The sequence below is a fragment of the Salmo salar genome, chromosome ssa06, assembly GCF_905237065.1.
Source record: "Salmo salar chromosome ssa06, Ssal_v3.1, whole genome shotgun sequence".
Classification (NCBI taxonomy): Eukaryota; Metazoa; Chordata; class Actinopteri; order Salmoniformes; family Salmonidae; genus Salmo; species Salmo salar.
Genome location: NC_059447.1, coordinates 56,292,645 through 56,315,145, shown reverse-complemented (window position 1 = coordinate 56,315,145; position 22,501 = coordinate 56,292,645). Strand labels below are relative to the sequence as shown.

The following is a 22,501-nucleotide window of genomic DNA, read 5'->3' as shown; positions in this document are numbered from 1 at the left end:
AGTGTGTCAGGCACTCAGCAGGAAGGTCTGATTTCCCTATTATTAAAACAAGACCCAGATGGCAAATATAAAGATCCAGTCTATCTAAAAGACTGGAGGCCCCTTACACTTCAATGTGGTGATGCAAAAATACTAGCACTCAGAATTAAAAGGGTTTTACCAGGTTTTGTTCATCCTGATCAGACAGCTTTTTTACATGGACGATACATTGGAGATAATATACGACAACTACTAGAAATAATAGAACATCATGAAACATCTAAGAAGCCAGGCCTGGTATTTATAGAGGATTTTGAAAAGGCATTTGATAAAGTAAGACTGGATTTTATTTATAAATGCCTGGATTTTTTCAATTTCAGTAATTCTCTTATAAAATGGGTAAAAATAATGTATAGCAACCCCAGGTGTAAAATAGTACATAACGACTACTTCTCAGAAAGTTTTGAAATTGTCAAGAGGAGTTAAACAAGAGTGTCCGCTGTCACCATATCTATTTGTTATGGCCATTAGATTAGAAACTCAAGTTTTATATTAAGCCCGCAAGCTAGATCCCTGCAATGTCTCATTGAAGATCTAGATAACTTTTCTGCACTCTCTGGACTAAAACCTAATTATGACTTTTACATTACCCTGCAGTTTACCTATAAAATGGGCTGATGGTGAAGTAGACATACTTGGTATTCATATCACAAAATATATAAATAAGCTCTCCTCAATGAATTTCAATAGAAAACTTGTCCAAATAGACAAGATCATGCAACCATGGAGAGGTAAATACCTGTCTATTTATGGAAAAATTGCCCTGATTAACTCTTTAGTCATATCTCAGTTTACTCACTTACTTATGGCGCTGCCTACTCCTGATGATTCGTTTTTTCAAATCATATGAGCAAAAAAATATTTTGCTTTATCTGGGACGCTAAACCAGACAAAATGAAACGTGCCTATCTATAAACGTTCCTTTTTCAGGACCCTGTCATTCAAAGATAATTCTTAAAAATCCAAATAACTTCACATTTCTTAATTGTAAAGGGTTTAAACACTGTTTCCCATGCTTGTTCAATGAACCATAAACAATTAATGAACATGAACCTGTGGAACGGTCGTTAAGACACTAACAGCTTACAGACGGTAGGCAATTATGGTCACAGTTGTGAAAACGTAGGACACTAAAGAGGCCTTTCTACTGACTCTGAAAAACATCAAAATAAAGATGCCCAGGGTCCCTGCTCATCTGCGTGAACGTACCTTAAGCATGCTGCATGGAGGCTTGAGTACTGCAACTGTGGCCAGGGCAATAATTTGCAATGTCCGTACTATGAGACGCCAAAGACAGTGCTACAGGGAGACAGGACGGACAGCTGATCGTCCTCGCAGTGGCAGACCACATGTAACAACACCTGCACAGGATCGGTACATCTGAACATCACACCTGCGGGACAGGATGGCAACAACAACTGCCCGAGTTACACCAGGAATACACAATCCCTCCATCAGTGCTCAGACTGTCCGCAATATGCTGAGAGATGCTGGACTGAGGGCTTGTTGTAAGGCAGGTCCTCACCAGACATCACTGGCAACAAAGTCGCCTATGGGCACAAACCCACCGTCGCTGGACCAGACAGGACTGGCAAAAAGTGCTCTTTAATGACTGGTTTTGTCTCACCAGGGGTGATGGTCGGATTTGCGTTTATCGTCGCAGGAATGAGCATTACACCGAGGCCTGTTCTCTGGAGCGGGATCGATTTGGAGGTGGAGGGTCCATCATATTCTGGGGCAGTGTGTCACAGCATCATCGGACTGAGCTTGTTGTCATTGCAGGCAATCTCAACGCTGTGCGTTACAGGGAAGACATCCTCCTCCCTCATGTGGTAACCTTCCTGCAGACTCATCCTGACATGACCCTCCAGCATGACAATGCCACCAACCATACTGCTCGCTCTGTGCATGATTTCCTGCAAGCCAGGAATGTCAGTGTTCTGCTATGGCCAGCGAAGAGCCCGGATCTCAATGCCATTGAGCACGTCTGGGACCTGTTGGATCAGAGGGTGAGGGCTAGGGCCATTCCCTCCAGAAATGTCCGGGAACTTGCAGGTGCCTTGGTGGAAGAGCGCGGTAACATCTCACAGCAAGACCTGGCAAATCTGGTGCAGTCCATGAGGAGGAGATGCACTGCAGTACTTAATGCAGCTGGTGGCCACACCATATACTGACTGTTACTGTTACCTCTCTCTAAAATCTTCACTTATTCAAAAGTTTTACTTGAACCCTAAATGGTTATCAAGTAAGAAAAACTCATCCATTGATTAAAAATGGCCTTTTTGCCTTTGTGCAGATTGCCATGTCTCATTTTCGATTAATTGAAAATTATACTTTTTTCAAAGTATCTCTCTTTTTCAAACAAGCATTGCAGAGCTGGCTACAATTTCAATTTCATCCCCATTAAAAGATAGAACAAATATTACAACAAATATTATGGTTGAACTCAAATGTGCTGGTTGATAAAATACCTGTATTTATGGGAAAGATGTTTGAAAAGGGTATTTTGTTCTTAAATGTTATTGTAAATTGGAATAGTGGAGTTATATCCTTCATGGAGTTATCAGAATTGTACGGGAAGGTCTGTTCAATCCAAGAGTACAACCAATTGATTACAGCATTACCCCCAAAATGGAGGAGGCAGGTGGCAGCGGGAGGAGGTAGGGAACTGGTCTGTCTGTCCAATATAAAGGATCAAAACTGGCAGAGGAATAAAAATAGCATAAATAGGAAAGTATACCAGTTTCATTTGAGGACTAGGATGTTGTCAACTGTGCCATACAGATTGCAAAATAGTTGGGAAGAGATTTTTGATGTACCGATTCCATGGTACAGCGTGTATGAGTTGATATATAAAACAACGCAAGATTCTAGACTTTGTGCATTTCAGCTAAAATTATTATATAGAATTCTTGCCACCAACAAACTGTTGAATATTTGGGGCATAAAATCATCGAAGCTCTGCAGATTTTGTTGTGAGGATACAGAATCAATAGACCATTTATTTTGATATTGCCCTCGAGTAGCCTGTTTCTGGTCTCAGGTTCAGGAATGCCTGAAAAAGCATTGCATTGATCTAAAATTGACCCTAGAAATAGTACTGTTAGGAGATCTGGAGAGTCAGTCAATTACTAATATACTAATACTCTTAGTAAAACTATTTATCTTCAACTCGCAATCTGTGGATTCTATTCAATTAGATAGATTGAAATTGTACGTTAAACATCACAGCATAGAGATATTTTTTGCATTGTTTGCTGTTTTCTTCTGTCTTTTTCTTTTTTCTCTTTAGTTCATTCTCTTGGTTGTTGTTGCTTTGGGTGGTTCTTGGGAGTGGGGTATGGAATTAATTGTATTAATTTTTGTATTTATTTTATTTATTTGTATTTATTCTTGGGGGGGACTGTGGGAGGGGCCTCAAATGGTTGAGGGACAGCTATTGGGGAACTGTGGAGGGATATTGGAGGGTCCAGGTTCATGTTTTTTGGCCTGGTGGGAGATCTGTCAACGTGCCCTTGAGCAGAGCATTGACCCTGGATGCTTCTGTGTGTCGCTCTGAATGGGAGTCTGTTGGATGACTGGAATGATGTAGTTATTGAGCGGCTTCACTGCAAATATATTGAATGTTTCAGATATTCAATTTTTTTAATATATATTTTTTTAATGTAACATTTATTTTAGCACACCATCAGTGAGATTCAAACCTATGATCTTCTGTTCTCGATCCATGGAATTAAGCCACTGCGCCACAAGGATGGAGCTATCATAACATGTTTTTTTAACTCATACAAAGCTGTTCATTTTAGTCTATTCACCCATTTCAAAGTAAACAAGCATTCATTAAGCTCAGGTCTGGCCAATTAGTGGGTGCGGCCAACACACCTGAACACACTTAACAGGATAGGGTTTTGTTGGCACTGAGAACTGAATGTATATGTTTTTAAATAACATTCTTAGAACATTCTTTGAACAATACTAATGTTTTCCTGGGTTTTTTTATGAAAAGTTTTCTTAATGTTCTGAGAACATGACTTTAAATAGAACCAGAAAACGTTATGCTTAAGTACTGAAATTCCCACAGAAGAACATTGTTTCTTAACGTTCTCTGAACGTTCTGGGAACATTACTTCCACTTGAACCATGGGGAAACCTGTATAAAACGTTATGCTGAAGCACTGAAATTCCCACAGAAGAACGTTGTTTCTTAACATTCTCTGAACAATTTGAGAAAATTATTTTAAAATAGAACCCTGAGGAAACCATTAGGAAACGTTACGCTGAAGTATTGAAATTCCCACCGTAGAAACATATGCTTCTCAGAATGTTTTGTGCTAGCTGGGTATCCTGCACCATTCCCAGGACATTGTGGGAAGGTTGCATGCAAAATAACCATAGGACAACCACACTCTCATCAACGTCTAAGAAACATATGGCTCTCAGAACGTTATGTGCTAGCTCTGAGGGTACCATTTGGGACGGAACCTAACTGAGGCTAATCTACTGTTATCAGAATGGCCATTTCACAGGCTTATTTACTCTGCAGAACAAACTGAGGCCGGCTCGGACTGCGTGCCTTGAATTCTTAAGTCGTTGTTCATTAACTTTAGGGTAAGCCCCAGCATAACCACTGTTGATTTTGGCCTCAACTTCTTCTTAGACTGACTTAACCTTGAACAGAGAGGGTTCGGCAGGTGTTGTGTAAGTGCTGATGTAAAAAGGGCTTTATTCAATATCTTTTGATTGTAAAAAAGGCTTTATTAAATACATTTGATTGATTGAGATGCCTGTCTGTCTGTCTGTTTACCCCTACAGGAGAGGACATCCTCCACAGATACCTGAGTAACGAGCGGATCGCCACCATCTCTGAGGAGGCCCCATACTTTCCCCTACCCTACAGACCCCTGGAGGGACGGTCTGGCCAGCTGATCCATGGCATTGACCACATTAGGGGCTCCCAGTGCTTCATCAATGCTGACCTGCATAACAGCACCACCATCCCATACCGGGAGGCATCATCCAAAAATTCCCCAGCTACGACTGTGATCCCTGCTGCTGCTACTCCCAAACATCCTCCATCGGAACCCACTTCGATCCTGGGGGGGCTGGCTAGCCCGCCTCAGGCTGCTGAGTCATTGACGAGTGCCTCGACCTTGTGGAACGTGCCCCCCCCCCCACAGTGCCTTTACCTTGCTATCATCGAATAATGGTCTGGCTTCTCTACTCAGTATTCTGACTAACACGTACCAAACCTGGAACGTTCTGTTGGAACTTGGAACACTAAGCAGCCTTTGGAAGCTCTGACAGAAGGTCTTGCTTCATTTCAACACCATATAATGTAGTGGTAGACCATTTGTTTGGATCTCTTGCTTCATTTGAACTCCTTGGGGTGACACATTTTCCGCTTAGATTCAATATGCTGACAGATTCTGACAGTGTTCCATCTTTTGTGGAGGAGTTAAAGAAAATGCCAAGTATGAAAAAGTATTATAGAAAAGAGTGGACCTTCTGTTTCTGCTCATTCTCCTTATCATGAGAAGGATTATAATTCAGGTTTAGGAAACGTTTGCCTTGCGTCTGTAGGTGAACTCTCCTATGTGTACGTTGTTAAGTTATTTAGTTTGTGTCTGTCTACAGATTTCTTGTAAATATGTTTAAATCTTTTTCAAAAGTTGATTTGATTTCAGTTGGAAGTTGATATAGATATAATGCCTATCATTTTTATTGGAGCTAGTGTGCTTCTCTCTTCATAGTGTTCCATGTTATTATGCTCCTGATATAACTGCCAGAGTTGCCCTTTTTTTAAGCTACTGTATGTATGAGGAAAACTCTTGATCCAGTGCTGTAACAAACAGTCAGTCTGTGTGTGTGTGTGCGTGCATGCGTCTGTGAGTGTGTGTGTGAGTGAGCGTCCGTGCGTGCATATTTTTGTGAAGTTCAGGTAACATTTAAAAAAACGTGTACTGTAACTACTTTATCTCACTAACTGGTCCTCAATAAAGCAGGTGTGACCATTGACGTGTTTAAACACTTACAGGGGGCGCTGTTTTGAAGCCACCGCACCTCCATCTTGGCATTCCTCCTCCTTTGTAAACAATACTTAGGAAGATATAGAAATGCATTTATTAATGTCTACATTTAGTTTTTACCACATTTATTATATTACAGACACCTTAATGCATACTTTAAAATTATATTATAAGAACTAAACATAGAAATAAAACATTTAAACATCTAAAAACATTGTATTTTTTTATACTTAAATACAGTGCCTTGGTCCTTGAAACCTTTAATTGCAATACTGTAGAATTCCGCCAATTCTTATGGAGGACTGCTCCTACTGGGGAGTGCCAATATGGCTGAATGGTGGCTTCAAAGCCTCTCAATAGCCAATACATAGAAAACTCAATCCAGGGTTTATATACATCATTGGGTGTGACTCACTGTGAAACCATAACATAATATCATGACCAGGAAGACACAGTGCCTTAGCAAGAGTAACCATACATACTAAACATATGGAAGAGCTGTGAAGCTTGTCTTAAAGGAGGAAATCACTGTGGTAATTCCAATAAATGGGTCTCTTTAATATATTTCTGCACCATAGGACAAGTTTTATGCATAAATGTCTAGCAACTCACAAGACTTTGCAAGTGCTTTGCCATATGAATACCTCTGTAATAGTTTCAAAACTATAATAAAAATGTGCAATTCACTTTTGGTTGCGTCTTTTTTGTTTGTTCTTCTCAACAATAATCAGAAAAGTCATTTTTGAAGTTCTGCAATTACTCTTTAATTATCACAATTATCACAGAGTTTGATGTTGCTTAAAGCTCTGACACTGTTTGATCACAGAAAGGACTATACACGGTATTAAACAATCAGTCTGGAACAGTGGCGTCATTAAGCCTGGGCTTGGTTTTGATGGTAAAATATATAGAAACTGCATTCGGAAGTATTCAGACCCCTTGACTTTTTCCTCATTTTGTTACGTTACAGTCTTATTCTAAAATGGATGAAAAAAAAATGTTTTAGCTCATCAATATACACACAATAGCCCATAAACTTGAGACATCTGTGGCATTGTGTTGTGTGACAAAACTGCACATTTTAGAATGGCCTTTTATTGTCCCCAGCACAAGGTGCACTTGTGTAATGATCATGCTGTTTAATCAGCTTCTTGACATGCCACACCTGTCAGGCGGATGGATTATCTTGGCAAAGGAGAAATGCTCACTAACAAGGATGTAAACAAATTTGTGCAAAAACAATTGTGTATGGAAAATGTCTGGGATCTTTTATTTCACCTCACGAACCATGGGAGCAACACTTTACATGTTGCGTTTATATTTTTGTTCAGTGTATTCCGGACTCTGACATTGCTCATTCTGATATTTCTTCATTTCTTTATTTGTATTTTGGGGGATTTGTGTGTATTGTTTTCTATTGATAGGTATACTGCACGGTTGGAGCTAGAAACATAAGCATTTCGCTGAAATGAAAAATATGTGAACGCAACCAATAAAATTGGATTTGATTTTGACAGCAACAGCTAAGACACAGAGAGCAACAGAAAAGACACAGAAGAGGGCAGATGGAGAGAGAACAGAGGTGGGTTGAGCACACAGTAGACTATCATGTCAAGCTGGTCTATAGATTCAAATGAGTGGTATTTATTTGCATAATTTATAAGAGGTGAAATACAGACAGTGGAAAAGTAAAACATGGTTCACATAGAATTTGAATTTCCAGGACAGGATGAGAGACGAGGGTAGACAAGAGGAAGTAATATATAATACTAAGAGACAGCAACAGAAGAGCAGTGGTGGAAAAAGTATCAAACTGGCATACTTGAGTAAAAGTAAAGATACCTTAATAGAAAATGACTCAAGTAAAAGTACAAGTCACCAAATAAAATTATTTTTGAGTAAAAGTCAAAAGTCTAAAAGTATTTGGTTTAAAATATACTTAAGTATCAAAAGTTAAAGTAAAAGTATCAATAATTTCAAATTCCTTATATTAACCAAACCAGATTGCGTCATTTTCTTGTTTTTTTTAATTTGCGGAACGCCAGGGGCACGCTCCAACATTCAGATATAATCTACAAACAAAGCATGTGTGTTTAGTGAGTCCTCCAGATCAGAGGCAGTAGGGATGACCAGGTAACTACGTGAAATGTACGCGAATTGGACTTTTCCTGTCCTGCAAAGCATTCAAAATATAACGAGTACTTTTGGGTGTCAAGGAAAATGTATGGAGTAAAAAATACTATATTTTCTTTAGGAATGTAGTGAAATAAAAGTATAAAATATAAATGGTAAAGTAAAGTACAGATACCCCAAAAAACGACTTAAGTGGTACTTTAAAGTATTTTTACTTAAGTACTTTACACCACTGCAGAAGAGATACAACAACAGATGACACAGAGAAAGCGATGGAGAGGGGCAGAGGAGGGGAGAGCACACACTAGACTCTATCACCTGTTGGATTCTGGCTTGACAAATACTTATTCATGTTACCATACTGGAACTTATTGATTACTTTACATGTATAAGAAATGTATATGTTGGGGGTTAATGAAGGGTGAATAGTAACTTTGTCTATGGAAAGTTACTGGGTGAGATAAGTGGAAGTTACAAAAGTTAATATTCTGTTCAAGCTTGTTATTGCGGAATATTTAATACGAATAATAGAAAGAAGGAGGCAAAGCGCAACAGTCTAGTTTCAGTTCCGGTCTAGTTTCAGTTCCTGATAACGCAGGCCAGTTGCTGTGGAACTAGGACAATGAGAGATGTGGAACTCAACTTGAGATAAGGTCAACAGTTGAAGAGAGAAGACGCTGCTGGGAGGGGGGCCATAGGGGCCCACCCCGAAGACCATCTGACTACAGTCCTATCCCATACACACACACTTCCACACCCATGAGGGTCCTAGACTTAGGCAGGGCCATGACAATACCAGTAAGAGGAACCCACTGAGTTTCTGCCTAACAACAGAGAAGGAGTGTTTATCTAAGACATACTGTACAAGGAGGTGACTCATGGTCGGAGGGTATAAATATGTGCTTTTGTGACTTGTATGTTGAGTTCACAGCTGAAGCACCCAGTGGGTTGAATAAACTTGGTTCAAGCTTTTTCAAGTTGTCCGTTTGAGCTGCTCTGTGAATTCTAATTACTGCACAGTAATTGTGTGTGTGTGTGTGTGAAGTTGTTGAGTGGTTTTTGGCAATATCCTGTAGATGTATGTGTTCCAGAGTAGAGAGTGTTCCGGAGTACAGAGAACTACAGTAGCTACTGTAATTGAGTACTGGCAATGTCTGCTGTGGCAGATGGGAAGGTGAAAGTTATCAGTAAAACATTTAATCTCTCAATGGTCATCTCAAAGTGTACCAAATTCATGCCTTTAGCTGTTGAAATATTTTTTTGGGGGGGCCGGGGGAGAATGCCCCTGGACCCCCATAATGGCTTTGGGCTAAGCCTCCAATATCTTCAAATCCTAGAAACGCCCCTGGTCTGGAATCAAGGATTTAGGCTTACTAACTCACTGGTATACACTTCACAGGTCAGACAGGCAGCCCACAACTGGAAAGGGGTTAAGTTTCAAAATGGAGCACAAATCCCAGATAAAGTATATTTTGAGAGGAATGTAAGTAATGTAATGTGATCATATACCTGAAGAGTAAGGCCTTTGTGTTTCAACCTGCATTCATTTGATTCTCATGTCCCTAGTAGCCTACCGGTAGTATGCAGACTTTAAGAACTACGGCGACACCCAGTGGCCGATGACAAAACAGCAACTGAGCAATTTTGAACCAAATACAAGATTAAGAATAATATGTGATTGAATTTATAGAATTGCATTTTATTCATAAATCACATACAATTACTGATCAACTCCATAAGCTAAAAGGTAGCCTAGGCAGAGATAGTAGATTAGTAGGCTATATTTAAATACCTTCTCTTGACTAGGTGATCAGGTTGTTGAAATTGTTGAGTGGATGAGTGAAAAGCGGAAGGAGAACCATGCTGAAGTCAAAGAGAGGACATTAGATAAATCCCAACAGATGGGTGGCAGACAAAACTGAATCTGACTAGAGTGAGTATGAATTACTTGGGGTGGCCGGTGTGATGAAGACGGCCTAGGTCGAGCCTCAATGTCCCAATGATGATAAAGAAGATTCTGGCCCAGTGGGAGTGAGATTTTTGGAGAGAACGGATCCTTGCCTTTTGGCTGATCCATATGTGTTGTCAGGTTGGGTGGAGTGGAGGAGATGTTGGGGACTGTTGGGTCGGTGAAAATGACTCGAAGTGGACTTGTGATGATTGTTTTGTAATTCTGCAGTTCAGGACCACGCGACTAGGAACAAGACCTGTGACTTGCTTTACTCTCCGGAGCAGGGCGCCATTGACAGTAGTGAGAACTGGGCTGGCATTAAGTGTTGAGCATCAACTGAAAATGTTGATTCCCTGTGTCTGTGACGCCCGCCGTCTGGTGCGACGCAGACCTGGTGGAGAGCGTAATGAAACGGAGAAGACACTGTGTGCCCTGCTGAGTTTTGATGCTGTCTTTACCGGACAAAGTCAAGTTAGGATGTGTCAGTTATCCCATGAGAGCTTTTGTCCCAAACCCATTACGGGGTTTTAGGTGCCAAGCTTATGGTCATGTTGCAGCAGTGTGTAGGAGGGAGATTCCTAGATGCGAGAAGTGTGCAGGAGGGCACGAGACAAAGGAATGTGTAGTATCGGTGGGAAAAGTTTGTTAACTGTAGGGGTACCCATGGGGCTGGAGATCAGATGTGTCTAGTGAGAGAAAGGCAGGTTGAGGTAGCCAAGATCAGTGTAGTACAGAAGTTGTCGTATGCTGAGGCAGTGAAAAGAGCAGTAGAGGAAGATGGGTACAGGGCGAGGGTACCTGAGAGAATTCCTGTGACTAGACGTCGGCCAATAGAGAGTGATGAGAATAATATGTGCTTCAGCAAGGTTGGTTTCTTAGCGTTCATAGCCATGGTTATCAACTGTACCACAGAAATGGAATGTAAAGTCACAAAAAATAGATGTTGTGGTGGCAGCTGCAGAGAAGTACTTGGGATTATGAGATTTTACTGCAGAAGAGTTACAGGGGGTGCTGAATGGTAGTGTCCCATCTCCAGGCCGTCGGTCTGGTGTAGGATTAAATGGGGTTAAAATAGTGGAGTGGGGTGGTGTTTTTTTATGAGGGTTAATAGGTGGCAGGGTATTTTCTTCCTTTTTCCTTTTGTATTTTTTTTATTATATCTAAATAACACACTGCGTTCATATTCAATGACCCCCTTTCACAAATCTAGGCTAAAAGTAAGGTATCTTTGTTTTTTTCTTATGAGTAAAGGTATTTTCAATCTGTAGCCCCTTCAAACTCATCTCTGGACCTCAAAGCCAGTTCCGCAGCACCTGGAACACCAGGTGTACAATTACTTATCAGGTAGAACAGAACCAGCAGGCTCCGGACCTCGTAGGGTAGGAGTTGAATTAACCTGCGTTTGCCTAATGCAAGTAGAGCTGTGTCTAAAACAGTGTTCCCCAACTCCGGTGGATGACTACCGCCAACAGCACTTTTTTTGTAGCCCTGGGGGAAAGAAACACCCGATTCAACTTGTCAAGGGCGTGATGATTAGTTGACAAGTAGAATCCCGTGTGCTTGTCCAGTGCCACAACAAAAACATGTACCGTTGTTTGGGGGGGGGGTACTGGTCTAAAATATATCACTGCAAGTTGTCCAACCTGCCACAATGAACTGTTTGCATGAATTTACAGACACAACATGCTCTCATATAAACTGGACAAAAAAATAAACACAACATGTAACAATTTCATATATTTTTTGTTACAGTTTAAAAGGGAATCAGTTAACTGAAATTAATTCATTAGGCTCTAATCTATGGACTTCACATTACTGGGAATACAGATTTGCATCTTTTGGTCACAGATGCCTTAAAAAAAAGGTAGGGATCAGTCAGTATCTGCCTCATTCAGCGCGACATCTCCTTCGCATAGTTGATCAGGCTGTTGATTGTGGCCTGTGGAACGTTGTCCCACTCTTCAATGGCTGTGCGAAGTTGCTGGATATTGGCAGGAGCTGGAACAAACTGTCGTACACGTCGAATCAGCCCATCCCAAACATGCTCAATGGGTGACATGTCTGAGTATGAAGGTCATGGAAGAACTGGGAAATGTTCAGCTTCCAGGAATTGTGTGCAGATCCTTGCGACATGGGGCCATGCATTATCATGCTGAAACATGAGTTGATGGCGGCGAATTAATGGCATGACACTGGGCCTCAGGATCTCGTTACGATATCTCTGTGCATTCGAATTGCCATAGATAAAATGCAATTGTGTCCGTTGTCTGTAGCTTATGCCTGCCCATACCATAACCCCACGGGGCACTCTGTTCACAATGTTGACGTCAGCAAACCGCTCGCCCACACGACATCATACATGCTGTGTGCCATCTGCCCAGTACAGTTGAAACCTAGATTAATCTGTAAAGAGCACACTTCTCCAACGTGCACAGTAAAACGACATTGGAGGCGGATTATGGTCAACAAAATAACATTAAATTCTCTGGCAACAGCTCTGGTGGGCATTCATGCAATCAGCATGCCAATTGCACGCTCCCTCAAAAATGTAGACTTTGTGGCATTGTGTTGCATGACAAAACTGCACATTTTAGAGTGGCCATTTATTGTCCCCAGCACAAGGTGCACCTGTGTAATGATCATGCTGTTTAATCATCTTCTTGATATGTCACACATGTCAGGTGGCTGGATTACATTGGCAAAGTATGAAATAAATATATATATATGCACTCATTAAGTTGCTCTGGATAAGAGTGTCTGCTAAATGACTCAAATGTCAATGTAAAATGAGAAATGCTCACTAACAGGGATGTAAACAAATATGTGCACAACATTATTTGAGAAATTAGCATTTTGTGCGTATGGAACAATACTGGGATCTTTTATTTCAGCTCATAAAACATGGAACCAACACTTTGCATGTTTTTTGTATTTTTGTTCAGTATAGTTGGACCAGGGACCTAATTGTTATTGGACTACTCTCAATTCACCCTTGCAGTCAGCTCCTTTCCCTCCTATTTGTCCCTAGAGCAGCGATTCCCAAACGTTTCTGTTCCGGGACCACCAAATTCACCGTCATGCTATTGAGGATTACCATTGGCAGTCAGTTTTATATTTTTGTTTTACATAAAATATGTAGTCCATTTTAGCATTGAATGTAACAAATTAAAGCATATTATTATAAACTAATTTCATTGTGAAAAGTAATATAAAATTGCTTATAATACTCACTACAAACTGTTATTTTTGGAAGAAAAAAATAAATAAAAATTAACAACAAATCGCAGACCACCTGTAGTACACCGGGTTGAAAACCACTGCCTAGAATGTAGTCTTAACTTGATCTCTTGGATTTAACATTATTTTGATTAACCTCAAATACACTGAATATACCAAACATGAAGAACACCTTCCTAATATTGAGTTGCACCCCCCCTTTTGCCCTCAGAACAGCCTCAGTTCATCGGGGCATGGACTCTACAAGGTGTCAAGCGTTGGAGTCAACATTCCAATGCTGTTGGCTGGAGGTCCTTTGGGTGGTGGACCATTCTTGATACACACGGGAAACTGTTGAGTGTGAAGAACCCAGCAGCGTTGCCGTTCTTGACACAAACTGGTGCGTCTCATTTCAATTCATATGGGTTAAATGGAATAGTAACTGAAATATGGACACTGACTGTAGGTCTATAACCTCTCACATGTAGTCTAACATCATATAACTTCTGCAGAATTATGCATTTCTTGTAGTGAAATTCTACAACAAATATTCTTTTTGTCCTGGGAACAGGAGTGGAGAAATAGGATTTCTTTCTTTCAGCATCTCTTGAGATCTGGGGTTTTTGTCATTGTTCTATGTTAGTGTATTTCTATGTTCTGTCTAGTCATTTCTATTTCTATGTTTAGGTAATTGGGGTTGGGGCCTTCAATTGGAGGCAGCTGTCTATCGCTGCCTCTGATTGAAGGTCCTATAAATAGGAATGTGTTTGTCATGGGATTGTGGGAGGTTATTATTTGCATAGCTGTGTGTGTGTGTGTGTGTGTGTGTGTGTGTGTGTGTGTGTGTGTGTGTGTGTGTGTGTGTGTGTGTGTGTGTGTGTGTGTGTGTGTGTGTGTGTGTGTGTGTGTGTGTGTGTGTGTGTGTGTGTGTGTGTGTGTGTGTGTGTGTGTGTGTGTGTGTGTGTGTGTGTGTGTGTGTGTGTGTCATGCAAGACTGTTTGTTGTCTGTGGCTTGTTTTTGTGGTTATTTAAAATAAATGTTAAATATGAGCACTCAACCCGCTGCGCCTTGGTCCATCCATTATGACGACCATCAGTCTTTTACATTGTTACGCAAGTATACAGAATTGCTCTTTATTTGCAGCCTGTTGTCATTCCGAGAGTCTGTATGAACTGTTGTGAGGAATGCCTCCAGATTTAGAATGCTGCTGTAATGTGAACTATGTTCTCCTGTGCATCTCTCCTCCCTGGATCAAGCTCTCCTGCCACATTACCTACAGGACAGAGTTTGGAGGTGAAATGGAGGCCGGATCAATACTTCTGTGTTTTTTCTCTATTTAATTAATAGAATCAATTTTTGTACTTAAAAAACAATGCGCTACTTTATCTAGATGGTCAATTGTTTTATCTCAACTAAAGGTCTGAATGACATAGTCACAAGGTTTCAATTAATTAATGCCTTAATGAGGAGGGACATGTAGTTTTGTCCATCTGTCTGTTCCATTGCTAATGTTGCTGAGCCTGTCTGTAGGGCCCATACCTGTAGGGGATACAGCAATGAGCCAGCGCAGGCTGTCTGTGAAGGAGCTGGGTCAGGTCGACTACCAGGACTGGCTCTACAGGAAGCGCAAGGGCTTCTTGGGAACCAAATGGAAGAAGTACTGGTTTGTTCTGAAGAGGACCTCCCTTTACTGGTATACCTATCAGATGGTGAGTTGTGTCATGTCATTGAGTGTTGGGGCTGAGTCAGTAGACATTTTATTAGCTAAATCTCAGTGCTTTAGTTTAGGGGATACAGAAATGCAATGCCCTTATTGACAGTCATGGCAGACACCGGCAAAATCATTGGATGAGAATGGCTTGTGTAGTATTCAAAGCTTAAAACAGTAATGTGTACTATTCTCCCAGGCTATGTTTTTCCAACCAAGCATTCACTTGTCTTGTCACAACCTATAATCCTTATGCTGAGAAAGCAGAAGGATGCATCAACACGTCAGACTTTGCTGTCGACCAAGCGACAGAGTGCAAGAAGAAGCAGTAAGGTTTTTCTGTGCATGGCAATGATCTAATTTAAAGTTTCCATTTGGCCAGTAGGAAAACAGAGTGGTGTGGGGTTAACCACGGTCTTGTTGGTTTGGCTTTCTGTGCATTGTTTGAATGTATGCTTCTATCAAAGAAACACACATACTCTTCCTCCTCATGTACAGTTGAAGTCGGAAGTTTACATACACTTAGGTTGGAGTCATTAAAACTTGGTTTCAACCACTCCATACATTTCTTGTTAACAAACTACAGTTTTGGGAAGTCGGTTAGGACATCTACTTTGTGCATGACAAGTCATTTTTCTAACAATTGTTTACAGACAGTTTACAGACACTTATAATTCACTGTATAACAATTCCAGTGGGTCAGAAGTTTACATACATTAAGTTGACTGTGACTTTAAACCTGCTTGGAAAATTCCAGAAAATGATGTCATGGCTTTAGAAGTTTCTGATAGGCTAATTGACATCATTCAAGTCAATTGGATGTGTACTTGTGGATGTTTTTCAAGGCCTACCTTCAAACTCAGTGCCTCTTTGCTTGACATCATGGGAAAATCAAAAGAAATCAGCCAAAAATTGTAGACCTCCACAAGTCTGGTTCATCCATGGGAGAAATTTCCAAACACTTGAAGGTACCACGTTCATCTGTACAAACAATAGTATGCACGTATAAACACCATGGGACCACGCAGCCATCATACCGCTCAGGAAGGAGACGCGTTCTGTCTCCTAGAGATGAACGTACTTTGGTCGAAGAAGCTGAAGAACACCATCCCAACTGTGAAGCACGGGGTGACAGCATCATGTTGTGGGGGTGCTTTGCTGCAGGAGGGACTGGTGCACTTCCTAATATAGATGGCATCATGAGGTAGGAAAATTATGTGGATATATTGAAGCAACATCACAAGACATCGGTCAGGAAGTTAAAGCTTGGTCACAAACTGGTCTCCCAAATAGACAATTACCCCAAACATACTTCCAAAGTTGTGGCAAAATGGCTTAAGGACAAAGTCAAGGTATTGAAGTGGCCATCACAAAGCCCTGACCTCAATCCTATAGAAAATGTGTAGGCAGAACTAAAAAAGTGTGTGCGAGCAAGGATGCCTACAAACCTGACTCCATTACACCAGCTTTGTCAGGAGGAAAAGGCCAAAATTCACCCAACTTATTGTGGGAAGCTTGTGAAAGTCTATGTTTGACCCAAGTTTAATCATTTAAAGGCAATGCTACCAAATACTAATTAAGTGTATGTGAACTTCTGACCCACTGGGAATGTGATGAAAGAAATAAAAGCTGAAATAAATCATTCTCTATACTATTATTCTGACATGTCACATTCTTAAAATGAAGTGGTGATCCTAACTGACCTAAGACAGGGAATTTTTACTAGGATTAAATGTCAGGAATTGTGAAACTGAGTTTAAATGTATTTGGCTACGGTGTATGTAAACTTCCGACTTCAACTGTATATTATTCTTATTTTGCCTTTCAGTAGATACACCGTTGAAGTACATAGGTTCATGTCTTGGCCATGTAATGGTAAAAGCGAGATGTATTTTTTGATCACAGGCATGACTTCCAAAACATAAGAGTTATGACTTTCTCACAGTAAGAGTCAGCTGAAAGCTTCCCCTCGGCACAGCACACTTCCCAGGTTGCAGGGAATTGCTGAGCTTTTGCACGTGTCATAATCAAATGTAGTCTTTTGTACTGGAAGTTTCCCTTGCTGTCCATTATCTGTCTAATATATTTTCAAATAGAGCTGGATTTGTGTGAACACTGCACTTCTACTGTTCACACGGTGTGAAGGTTGCATGTTATTGGTTCTTGTTATTGGTTGCATGTTATTGTTATTGTATGTTATGAGTTAAACTTGGTCTCATGGGGCCATATTACAATTTCCATTAGTTGGCCATCTGACTAGTTAAATAAATGTTGTAAATCATCTGGAAGCTATACTCCTAAGTACATAAAACATTGGACGTACCGGTTAGGTATTTGGGTTTTTAAGGCAGGGTTTCTCCATGTTACAGATGGCTGTTTAAACTGTCAACGGCAGCTCCTGCTACACTGAGTGAGTTGTCAGAGAAGAACACCAGAGGTCGTAGTCTCTCAAGGGTTTACATGGATCGTTCATTTCATTATCGAAGGATTTTTCCCAGTGTTATTGATGAGGATAGACCGAAATGAGCTGGGAGATGGAGGGAACATAGTGTGAGGCCGGGGATCGCATATGTGCTGAGGGCGACGGCCTTAACCACTCGACCAACCTCGGGCGTTACATAGATTTTTCTAACAAGTTACTGTAACGAATTGGGGCGGCAGGTAGCCTAGTGGTTAGAGCGTTGGACTAATAACCGAAAAGTTGCAAGATCGAATCCCTGAGCTGACAAGGTAAAAAAATCTGTCGTTCTGCCCCTGAACAAGGCAGTTAAACCCACTGTTCCTAGGCTGTCACTAAAAATAGGAATTTGTTCTTAACTGACTTGCCTAGTTAAATAAAAAAATAAAAAACTATCTGTAATTTCTGTGGATCACTATGTGTGTAGCTACAGTGAGGCAATTGACCAAGAAGAGGTTGAGACAATCTGTCCCTTTTCACTCTGAGCAGCTGACCAAAGACTGTGTTAATGTGAGTGCTCTTTGCCCCATTCCACTACTTTGTTGACACATGCTGATTTGCAAGCATCGACGCTAATGTTTGCTAGTTGGAGTGGGATATCTTTAGACAATAAGTAGACTCAGACTCCATGTCTGCTGTTTTAGATGAAACAATGAGAGCCTCATGTTAACCCAGTGTGAATGTTGTGTTTCTGCACCGTTTGTTTACCCAGGGATCTCTAACCCTGCCTCGCTCCACCTCCTTCCCCCTGTCACTCCTCTGTCCCTGTGTCTGCCCCTACCAGCATTATGATGTCAGAGAGCTTTGAGTCCAGCTGGCTGGATGTCCCTTCTCCGGAGAGGGCTGTGGGCAGGTCCTCCCCTCAGAGGAAGATGGATCGGGGGCTGAGGCCCAGGGTGTAAAGGAGGGTGAGCTGTGTTAGCTTTTCTGTATCGACACCCAACATCATCCTCTGACTGTACTGGATTGGCACACAAGATGATGTAGCAGCCTAGTTAACACCCACACAGCTATACTGAGTGTTCTTATGAAATTATAATAAGAGTTGATCAACTTGTTTTGAATGATAACATATGTGAATGACAGCATATTTCAGTGCCAAATCTTGATTTATTATAGTTCTTATGATTTTTATAGAGCACATCTGATGAGACGGAGGCACTGTACATCAATCTAAAGCAGGACAGACTATCTCCAACTGCTGGGCTTTTGCACCGTCAAAATCACATTTTAATTCCTGGGCTACAGTATCATGTCATCATTTTTCAACTCTGTAGGTGTCATCTGTGGTATCTGTTTCATAGGCAAAATAAGCCGACCTGTTGGCTATAGAACACGTGCTGGCCATGCTCAATGCACGGAGGGGTCGTCTGTGGAGGGTTGGTAACTGTTGCTACTGCAGGGGCTGATTCACCACATGAAAGATCCACCAGGTGGCAGCAGAGAGCTGTCTTTCCCTCTCAGAGCACAATGGAGGGATCAGGGTCCGTATATCCTAGATCAGCACCCCTACTCTTGAGACGCTTTGTGAACACAGCCCAGATGCTTTTCTTCAGGCAGATGCAAAGATTCAGTAGCTTTAAAATACCTACATATAGTTGAAGGTGAAAAAAAATAAAGTTGTAATTCATTTTATTGAGGATATTCCTGAAAATTTGCTTTGGGTATTCCTAGGCTTTCTTGTAAAAATGGTTCTACATGTTTGATCCAATGTTATGATTTTAAGAATGTATTTTGTTATGGGAATATGATGCTCCGTGCTAATAACAAGGCATATTTATTCAGTCTGATATTCGACTAACTCACAAAGGAGTTTGCTCGATAACAGGGTCCATAAAGTACACCATGAATTGTTATACTATTTTTTTCCACTGTTGTTACACTGAAATAAGGGCTGTTTATTCAAGGTACACACACACCTATTTAAGTACACACCTAGTTCAACATCACTGTGTAGTAAAGGAAGCAGTGGCCTAAGCTAATGTTATCTAGACAATATACTACTTTTATTTAACTAGGCAGGTCAGTTAAGAACAAATTCTTATTTACAATGACGGCCTAGGAACAGTGGGTTAACTGCCTTGTTCAGGGGCAGAACGACAGATTTTTACCTTGTCAGCTAGGTGATTCAATCTAGCAACCTTTTGGTTACTGGCCCAACGCTCTAACCACTAGGCTACCTGCCGCCCCATAAAGAAATGACTGAGAATTAGCATAAATATTTAATACTGTATATATTTGATCATTTTAACATTGTAAATGTTTTGTACATTGTGTATGGGTTTTGTGGAAGTAACTTGTACTGTTTACATTTTGTATCAACCTAACAAGAATATGCAGTACAAAACAAAAGCCAGAGCTTTTGAAATGATGTATTGACTTATCTGTAGGCCACATGGCTCCAAATAGGATACTGTTGGCACCCATTAGACCTGCTGGTATTTCTATACAGAAGCATTCACACACTGAAATTAGTATTAAAGTATGCCATCTGGGGGTGACCATGAAATGGACTATGTATTGTAAAGAAACTGCATATAAATGCTGAAACCTCAAAGTTCTGTGAATGAAGTTGAGACAGAAAGTAGCCTCGAAGACGCAGATGATATCTTAGCCATCTGTTGCTGGCCCTTTGTGTCAAAGCACAAAGAAGGAGATTTTGCTGGCTGCCCTCCCTGTCAACCTCACCGCTCTAACACCAACTCATTTGAATGAGAATGAACGGGGGTGTTATTTCTTCTTTCTCCGTTGGAGGTGTTATGGCTGATGGAGGGCCTGTCAATCCAAACCAGTCAAGCCTCGCTGTAGTCCTCAGGGTAGGTAGAGGGAACTCGCCTTGCAACTTTAATAAGGTGAACCGAATTTAAATGTGTTTACCAGGACGTTATCCTATATAACTCCCCCTCGAGGCTAACACACTAGATATGTAACTGGGGTCAGATGGAAGGCAAGGCAACAGAGAGGGAAGCCTGCTGCAGTAGACGTTTTTGGATGGCTACCTAATATAACACTGCCGTGTGTTTATTATGTTTGATGACTGGGCTCTTTTCAAACTGACTACTGTAAATTGGAGTGGTTGTGTGGGTCTTGGGTAACTGGTACGTTTGTATGAGCTTGAGCTGTGAAATCAATCGTGACATTCTGACGACATGACACAATATATCTAAATGTGCAACAGAGAATGAGACTTAATAAACATCAAGAGTCAAAATGGCAAACCGTTTCAGAGTGCAGGTTTTCAACAAGTTAGAAACACAAACCACGTCTCCGTCCACAGTTTTTACTCGGGAAAATCATATCGTCTAAAAAAAAAAATCACGACAGCTGTGAGGGGAACGAATAGTTTCTGTACAAATGTATAAACGCCAACAGATAATTTGTTTGTTTTTGTGTCGGTAAAATTAATTATGCAAGACATGGCGGTGGAAACTCCTTTATGCGCAAATATTCATGTAATAACCATGATATCGAAATAAACTTGGATTCACACGATGATATGGTGTGTGGTCCTCCCACTATGACTCGGGGAAACCATGGAGTTTATTAGGCTACAGATGAAATGAGGATGAACTTCACAGGGTGGTGAAAGTGCACGGTGATCCTTTCCAATAAATATCGAGAGTCTTGTTCTGGTGACATGATGATTGATGCTTGACTGCCATTTGACAAATAAACATATTCTCGCTATTATCAATAATAATCTCAGCTAGACACAGCCTACTGCACTGGAGTCCTATCTGTGAGCTGTTGGCTAGAGCGCATGTGCCAAGATCAGAGCAGGCACATTTTCTATTGTTGGGGCCAGAGGAGTTAACACAGCCTATTCATATACAACTATGGCACAGTTGCTTACAACTGTAAAATGTAGTGGAGACTGGTGGGATGAGCCATAGGAGGACGGGCTCATTGTAATGTCTGGAATGGAATAAATGGAACGGTATGAAACATATGCAAATGGTCTCAAAATGATTTAATCATGAGAGGATTTGGGTGCATGGCTGCCTGTTTCCAAAGCATTTTTCTGCATGAAAAGATTTAGAAATGTCCTGTGAATCCCTGGGCTATATACATATCTAGCAGACTCAGACCTTCTCCACTCAAGTGTACAGAGAGCAATGTCAACAGCAACTTTAATGTTGTTCCATTCATTAATCCGTACCTGAGGTGCTCAGTCACACACACACGCGCGCACACACACACACACACGCACACACACGCACGCGCGCAATGGTGGTTATGGGGCCCATTAGATTAAGTTGAATTAACGACACACGGTTTCACCATCCAAACAGACATTATTCCATATCAAGGTTGACAATCACAGCCGGATAAAATGTCCTTTCCCTAGAGTTCTCGCATTATGTCAATATCATTGCGCTCTTTGGAATGAGTAAACAGCCTTGAACAATAAATGTAATGAATATGAAATGATACACTGTGTGAGAGAGATGTGGGCCCAAGTAATCGCCATAGTACCATCACTGTGTGAATTAAACTCCTAATAAAGACTATTCTCTAAATTACCTAATATTAGACTATCAGCGCCCTATTCACAAAGAGTCTCTGAAGTGTGGATCTAGGAACAGATTATACGGATGGGGGGGACCTGATCCTAGATCACCACTCCTACTCTGAGATGCTTTGTGAATATGGGCTCAGTTAGTCTTCTATGAGTTGATTGAGAATCAGACTTGGAGTCGCTCAGATGACAATGCCACACATTGTCTGTGGATGTCTGGATGTAGGATGTCTGTGGTGGAGTCTTGTGCTCCGTGTAGGGTCAGACCAGCTATTTTGCGCTCTCCCTGCAATCCGCAGTGAAGGAGCAACAAAAGGGTGCTTAATTCTTATGCCCTAGATGCATTGTTTACTACTTTGAACAACCTCAAAACAACAACAACAACATTCCAGACATTTTGTCACAGGAAATCTGATTTTCCTGGAAGACAATCTTGGAAGATGATTTGTC

The 22,501-nt window shown here is 41.0% G+C and overlaps 1 protein-coding gene and 1 long non-coding RNA gene across 5 annotated transcripts in view; both read left to right on the top strand.

Annotated features, from left to right (window-relative positions):
- LOC106607672 (connector enhancer of kinase suppressor of ras 3) overlaps positions 1-6,751 on the top strand; it is a 44,687-nt gene extending 37,936 nt beyond the window's left edge. The window contains 2 exon segments of the mRNA XM_014204872.2: positions 4,852-5,129; positions 5,131-6,751. Coding sequence (XP_014060347.2) covers positions 4,852-5,129; positions 5,131-5,175 — 323 coding nt within the window. The 3' untranslated portion in view covers positions 5,176-6,751.
- Positions 6,752-17,530: 10,779 nt separating this feature from the next.
- LOC106607671 (uncharacterized) lies at positions 17,531-21,481 on the top strand. Of its 4 annotated transcripts, none has more exons than XR_006770284.1 (4): positions 17,531-17,804; positions 17,960-18,042; positions 18,317-18,440; positions 18,670-21,481. It is a non-coding gene; the product is annotated as an uncharacterized lncRNA (long non-coding RNA). The 4 variants fall into 4 exon arrangements; XR_006770285.1 differs by having other exon boundaries at positions 18,245-18,440; XR_006770283.1 differs by lacking the exon at positions 17,960-18,042.
- The last annotated feature ends 1,020 nt before the right edge of the window (positions 21,482-22,501 follow it).